Source organism: Triticum dicoccoides, chromosome 2B (genome assembly GCF_002162155.2).
Source record: "Triticum dicoccoides isolate Atlit2015 ecotype Zavitan chromosome 2B, WEW_v2.0, whole genome shotgun sequence".
Classification (NCBI taxonomy): Eukaryota; Viridiplantae; Streptophyta; class Magnoliopsida; order Poales; family Poaceae; genus Triticum; species Triticum dicoccoides.
Genome location: NC_041383.1, coordinates 389,879,013 through 389,886,653, shown reverse-complemented (window position 1 = coordinate 389,886,653; position 7,641 = coordinate 389,879,013). Strand labels below are relative to the sequence as shown.

The following is a 7,641-nucleotide window of genomic DNA, read 5'->3' as shown; positions in this document are numbered from 1 at the left end:
AAATTCTGAAACACAGGTGCGTCATTAGAATTGTAGTATACACTAGCAGTATCAGCTCCCAACCTGCTATCTGCTGTATCTCTGGTTGCCTCTGTTTCTCACTTCCACATTTTGTAAGTTGGACTAGATATGAGAATAATAGATGAGGTTACCTCCACACTTCCATTCAGAAATTGGATAATGTGACTGAATCAACACATGTGTCGAGATCTGAACTTCTACAGAACTTGTTGTACAACCAGGACTCAGAAATTTACATCATAATATTTCCAACAATAGAATGGAGATGGCAGTATCCAGCTTCAACCTTGCTTTTTGATGTGCCATGTCCTGAAGCTTATTTTTTCCACTACACATTTAGCGAGTTAGACCAAGACTGAGATTGCAGCGACCTGTAATAGATGAGGTTGCCCCAATGCTTTCGCTGCAGTAGTCCTGTGCAACAGAAACCAGATGTTGTGGTTGAGTCAAAACATGAGGTGTCGACAAATGAAGTTCTATAGAACTGTTCTGCAACCATAAGTCACCAGCATTCCCCTGATTATAGGGCATGGAACCTCATAAACCATGCATTCATCACTGTCAGTCCGTACATGAATCAACTACCAATAATCTTTACATGAACATTCTCCACCTTTGAAATGGTGGAACCTACTGCGATCCCTAACAATGATTTCACGGTCATATACCTTAGATATTAGCTTAATTACCAAATGGCAGTCTCCACACACCCTCAAGTTCTTCACTATCCTGATAGGAGTACCAGGAAGACACTTCAGCAAGGCAAAGGCAATGGCCAGCCTCTCGCTATGGTAGTTTAATGCAGCCTCTTTCTCTTCCTCCTCTATATCTGCCAATACATTGCTTGTGCGGGGGTCGTAACCTTGGCGCCTCAATCTCTCTGCTATCTCGGCAAGCATTTGGTATATCTGATCACTCTCAGGATGTGATCTATCGCCCATAACAAACTCATAGACCGAGTTGCGGAGCTCCACAAGGCTATGCCCTGGGTTTTTCCTCACTCCACGCGTGACCATTGTCTTCCTAAGGACATGGACATCTGCCCACCTCCCAACAGCAGCATACAGATTTGAGAGGAGGACATAGTCGCCGCTGTGCCCAGGGTCAAGCTCAACCAGCCGGGCCCAAGCAGCCTCCCCAAGTTCCAGCTTCTTGTGCATAGCACAAGCACCTAGCAATGTCCGCCACACAACAGCATTGGGCTCCAGTGGCATCGTGCTGATATAATTGTGTGCTTCCTCAACTCTTCCAGCTCTCCCCAGCAGATCCACCATACATCCAAGATGTTCAATCTTTGGTGCTATGCCGTACTTGTCCTTCATCTCATTGAAATATCGAAACCCATCGTCGACCCACCCGCAGTGGCTACAAGCATACAGCACTCCCACCATAGTGATATCAGTAGGGATAAGCTTCTCCCCCTCCATCAGACCAAACAGCTCGAGTGCATCCTTCCCAAACCCATTCCCTGCCAAACCCACGATCAGTGACGTCCATGAGACGACGGTCCTTCCCACCCCCATCTCCTCAAACACCTTCCTTGCATCCTCAACTCCGCCGCACTTGGCATACAGGTCAATCAGCGCGTTCCCAACATGTCTGTTCCCTACTAACCCAACCTTCGACGTGAACACATGCACCCTCCTCCCGAGAGCAAACGCCCCGATCTCCGCACACGCATTCAAAACACTCACAATGGTGAATCCATCCGGCATGAGGTCCACCTCGAACGTCTCCCGGAAGATTGTCAGTACCTCGTTGGGCCTCCCATTGGCCGCGAACCCGTTCATGACGGAGTTCCATGAGACGAGGTTCCGCTCCAGCACCGGTATTTCGTCGAACACCCTGTGGGCGCTCTCAAAGAGGCCGCACGCGCCATAGTGGTGGACGAGCGAGTTCTTGACGAAGACGAGCGCCACCAGGCCGTTCTTGGAGGCCTCGGCGTGGAGGCTTTCGCCTTCGCGAAGGGCAAGGAGGCGTGTGCAGGCCTGGAGGAGCGGCGGGTAGGTGTGCGTGTCGGGCGGCGCGAGGCGGCGGCGGTGGAGCGCGAGCGCGAGGCGTGGGCGCGCCGAGGACGCGGCGATGCGGAGGACGGTGTTGAGGGAGAAAGGGTCCGGGTCGGGGAGGAGGCGGGAGAGGACGGCAACGGCGTAGAGGAGCGGGGGAGCGCCGGCGCGGAGAGAAGCTAGGTGGAAGAGGAGGTGCTTGGCGAGGAGAGGGTGGGAGAGGGGCACGCCAGCCGCACGGAGCGCGCGCGCGTGGATCTGCTTGGCGGCAGAGACGGAGGGAGACTGCAGGTGGAGGCGGAGGAGCGCGACGCAGTGGCGCAGCGCCGGGTGCGTGGAAGGTGGTGCAGGAGCGATTGCCTCGCGCATGGCAATGGCATGGCCGTGCCGCGGTCAGGGTTCGTGATGGCTTTGGGGAGGGAAAAAGTCCATTTTAAACCTTGAATTTGTAGAGGTCAGGCGAAACAAACCCTCAAATCGAAATCCCGGTCGATTGCACCCTGAACTCTGCAATCCCGGTCTAAATCAAACCTTCGGGTCATTTTCCAAACAGGGATTGCTGATGTGGCAAAGAATGATCGGGATTGGGGAGGAAACGCCCGCAGGTGGGCCGGCCTAGTTCGCGGCAGCCCGTGCTGCGCGTTGTTGCTTCAGTTTTTTTGTTTGTTATTTGTTTTTTTTCGGTTTTTCTTTCCTGGTTCTTTTTTCTTTTCCTTTTCCTTTTTATTTTTTATATTTATATTTATAATCTTTTCCTTTTTCCTTTTTTATGATTTATTTTTTTATTTTTAATGTTTCTTTTTCCCTATAGTGTTACAAAATGTTCATTGTATATTTAGGAATGCTCACAGTATATTACAAAAAAGTTCATCATGCATTATAAAATGTTCATTGTATATTAAAAATTGCTCAATGAATATAAATTGTACCCTATGTTTCTAAAATTTGTTCAGTGTATATTACACAAATTTTTAATGTGTATTCGAAAATTGTTCAACGTATATTACAAATGTCCAATGCATATTCGCAAATTGTTCAACACGTATATTCATAGTTTTCCCAAAATGTTCATTATGTATAATTTAAAATGTTCATCGTACATTAAGAAAATGTTCAATGGATATTAAAAAATCCAGGCGCATGAAAAAATTTAGCTTGAAAATTGTTTCACGAGTAAAGCTCGAACTCGCGATCTGCCGCTAGTGCATACATCTTCCAAACCAACAGACCTGCCGTCTTCCAGTGTTAAATTAGGGGCGCCCGACTTTAAGAAGTAACTTACATCACCTGAACATTTTTTATATATGCTGAACAAATATTTAAATACACATTGAATATTTTTTATATATGCTGAACAAATATTTAAATACACATTGAATATTTTTGTGATATACACTGAACAAAGTTTAAATATGCATTGAACATTCTTGTGAATATATGTCGAACAATTTTAAAATACACAATGAACATTTTCTTAAAGATGTTGAACATTTTCTTAAATATACGCTGAACATAAATATGCAATGAACTGGTAATAATACACGAAAAAGAAACAAAAATAAAAATAGGAAAAAGAAAAGAAAAGAAATAGAAACAGAAAAAAGAAAGGAAAGAAACAGGAAAAAGAAGAAAAATCATCGCGACCCTGGGATGCCCAAATGAGGCGTCGGGTGTGCAGGCTTCAGCGAAGCCACGTCCTTTTGACGCCTGCGGGCGTCAAATAGGATCTGCCCCGGTATGCGCCCTTTGGAATTTTTGTGTTTGAACGGAAAAAAAACCCTAACGGGCCGGCCCACCAGACGAATCCCAGTTGAAACAATGTCAGGGTTTGATTTAGACCGGGATTGTATAGTTTAGGGTGCAATCGACCGGGATTTCGACTTGAGGGTTCATTTCGTCCGACCCCTACAAGTTTAAGGTTTAAAATGGACTTTTTCCCTTTGGGGAGGGAACGCGGCGCAACGAAAATCTTATATACTCCCTCCCTTCCTGGGTAAAAAAATATAAAAGTGTTTAGGGCATGACCAATGGAGACCCAATGGAGGCTGCCAGGTGCTCCATCAAACACATAGGCATGAGAGGATTAAGGCTATTGCTCACATGCATTCAGTCCAATGGTGGCTATGGTGGTGCTGCCGCCATGTACAATGCATAGCCTTAAGGTGATGCCTCGCATGTCATGTAGGATCGGATATGATGTAAAGTAGGTTCGGATAGGGAAGCGGGATCCTCTCCAGGAGGCGGGTGCTTGAAGAAAAAAAGTATGGTCCGGTAACAAAAGCTGAAAAGGTGGAGTGGAAAGTAGAGATGCATGTATACTAGAGTCTTTATTTTTTATTTTTTAATGAGGCCCACTAATGGTAGCTTGCATTGAGAAGAAAAAATAAATGTAGATGCCTCAAATTACTTTTTGTCATGGGGCATATGTATCCATATTCCACCATTGTACATGCCCTCACACGATCACACCCGTCATCCTTTGGTCCCCATGTGTTATCTTTTTCATTCTGCCTCCCCTTTTTTCCTCTCCCTCCTTACTTTTTCTTTCCTTATTTGAAGAACATGTCTTCTCTGCAAGCTTCACCTGGCACATGCAAGCAGCGGTCCTACTGCCACAGTGGCATCCGAGCCTAGTTGGCTTATGAAACATAATCTTTGAGGCTACCCATTCGCCATGCCCTTATAGATAACCAAAGTAGTGATTTAAACCTCTTATATTTCTTTACAGAAGGAGTACCACATTTTTTCTGGTTTTTTAGTCTTTTTGTATTTTGATTTTTAATTGAGTCAAACTTTAAACTTTGATATAACTACCAAAAAATAAATTATACATCATAAAAATAGTACTCCCTCCATCCCAAAACAAGTGATTAAACTTTGTACTTAAAATTAGTACAAAGTTGAGTCACTTATTTTAGGACAGAGGGAGTATCATTGAAAACCTCTTTCGAATATAAATTCAATAATGTAACTTTTATGACATATAACTTATATTTTGTTAGGTTAAAATTTGGCACAAAATATAAAAAGGACAAATAAATCCAGACGAACATAGTACTACCTAAATACACGTATGCTGCTACATAAAATAATATCTAAAGGGAAGTGACGTGTGACCGATTGTCCTCGGTCGTGGTGGCGCCAACTATGTTGTGACAACGTTGGTGTATACCAGCTCCTGCACGGAGAAGAGTGGCAAGATGAGTGGTGGGCAATATTTTTCGCGATCCTCGACCGATGTCGTCCTTGATCCAGCAACCCAAGTTTCCTTGGGCTCTATCGCATGCCGACAACGGATGGGAACGCTAGTGTGTCATGTTGCATGCTCATCGATGGATAATGCGCATGGTTGCGCGACATAGCACGACTGTCGGTGCAGGCAGTCGGGATGTCATGCATAATTGTCGGGGCCTCGTAGGGAGCCACCTTTGTGTTCGCGGTCGATGAGCAATCAACACAATGCCGTCCGAGCCAGCCACATAGTAATAGAAGTTGGGGTGGCGACGTAGACGCCCTAGCGCACTCGGTCATGTCGGGAAGGTCCCGAAAATTCCCTGAAAAATGCCAAGGGGCTTTGGGAGTTTCTGAAATGTTCTGGAAAGTTTGGAAGGGTCTAGTGGGTCGATCCCTTGGTTGTCCCAAGGGAGCAGCTACATGGGCCTAATTGGGGGGCATACATTGCACCCCCTCCATCATGGGGGCAAGGCAAGCAGGTGTGTAAAGGGGGAAGGAGTCGTCCTAGGAGGACTCTAATCCCTAGGTCGATCGACCTCAAGGGGCTTCCCCTCCTTCAAGTCGGTGTCCTTGGTCATCTATATATAGTGGGGGCACACCCCAAAGGACACACCAATCCCTTGGATCATGCCGCTGATGTCTGTGCCCCTTCTCTTCCCTCTCGTCTATATTAATCTAGATGGAGATACGCCGCTAGGCTGCTTCTCCTCCCACTAGTTATTCCATCAGTTTTTCTGTGCTAGTCTACGGAATGCTGCCGAAACTCTACTTCAGTATATTGGATCGCCACCAGTATAACCTAGCTCACGACGGAAGCTAAAATCAAAAATATCTTTTGCAATTTTAATTTAAATATATTGTTTTTGTTTTGGTTTAAAAAATTGAGGAAAAATAAATGTTCACATAAAATAAAATAATTTTTCGGGAAAAAATGACAAAATGTTTAAAAACTTCTAAAATGTTCACAAATTTTTTAAGTATGTCCCCAACAATGTGTGTCGGCCTAGTAGCGCAACCAAGGTGGATGCGTGATCGCTATTTGTAAGTGCAGCAAGTGCCCCATTAGTGGTTTTAGAGTATCGATGACAAATAGGTTGAGGAACTAATGAGTTCGTGAGTATACACAGAAGACAGAGTTCCAGAAGATTTGGTTTAACACATGGAAGATGACCCCTAAAAATGTATTTCTTCAAGTGAAAAAATTGATGATGAAATTGGTACGACCTTTGAAGAAATTGAAGTGTGAATACTTTGTTTTCATAGTTTCTTCTTCTTTGAGTCATAGAAAAAATCGTACTGTCAAAGGGGGTCTAGGTGAATCATATTTCACATTTCCAAAGTGATGCTCAAACCTATCCAAACCTATACACAAGTCGCTTCGAATGAAGCCTTTGGAAATCTCCTATACAGCTGAGGCAGTTCATCTGGCCGCTGACGAATTTGGTCATGCTGAGGAGTTAGGAGTTCACCAGTGCGTTCTGCCTAAGAGTGAGGAAATTGAGTGCCCCGACGAATTTGAGAGTTCAAATATCAACCGTTGCTACGCCGTGTGCAAGTTGTCGAGTGGATCCTTATCGTGACAACGGTCGAATGAGAGAAGGGCATTTATGACAATTCATGTCGGGTTGCCCTGGCTACAAATAGCCGTCCCCCACAACCACTTGTTGGTTGGCTGCTCCGAGAGAAACTAACACTTGTCATAAGAGAGCAATCCATCCTCTGATGATTTTGAGAGAATTCTAAGTGAGAAAAAACCCTAGAGCTAAAGTGATTAAGCATCACTGAAGAGATTGATCTGTGTGATCCGACGCCTGTTACCTTTGAAAACTGTCATTCTTTCAGACGGTTAGGCGTCAAGTTTTGGATACACCAAGAGTAATTGTGGTGTGCAGGTGAACAAGTCTATGAAGGTTTTTGAAGTTTACCTTGAAGACTTACCACGAGTGATTGGACGAGGACTAAGTGACCTTAGCTCAAGAGAAATACAGTGAGGATTGTGTGTCCTGTGAGTTGCGACTCAGCCGCCTTAACCAGACGTACAGTTGATGCAGCAACTGGAACTGGTCTATCAAATATCATTGTCTTCACCGAGCCAATCTGGTTTCAAGTTCCTCAACTCTCTCTTACTTTATTCCGCTGCTGAAGGATTTGTGATCTGTGCTCTGACGAATTTGAACTGAAGAATTTCATCTCACTATCTTTCATTTCCTTAGTTCATTTTCTTCATGCGTGTATGAATGTATGATTGCATGTTCTTCACTCTTTCGTATCCAGATTGCATGTACTTTGATATGTGATGACTTAGTTTTCCTTGTGTTTCTATTTCTTCACTCTAATCTTCGTCAAATTCTTCAGAATTTGACGAATTTTTAAAAATCTC

At 44.5% G+C, this 7,641-nt stretch overlaps 1 protein-coding gene across 1 annotated transcript; it reads right to left on the bottom strand.

The window, feature by feature from the left end:
• Positions 1-211: 211 nt before the first annotated feature.
• On the bottom strand, positions 212-2,424 carry LOC119363814 (pentatricopeptide repeat-containing protein At4g21065-like). The gene has a single exon (XM_037629181.1). It carries the CDS (start codon positions 2,394-2,396, stop codon positions 603-605), a length of 1,794 nt encoding a protein of 597 aa, XP_037485078.1. The 5' UTR covers positions 2,397-2,424; the 3' UTR covers positions 212-602.
• Between the last annotated feature and the right edge of the window lie 5,217 nt (positions 2,425-7,641).

Coding starts and splice junctions, on each gene's coding strand:
- LOC119363814 (XM_037629181.1), bottom strand. CDS start 2,396: ATGCGCGAGGCAATCGCTCCTGCACCACCTTCCACGCACCCGGCGCTG.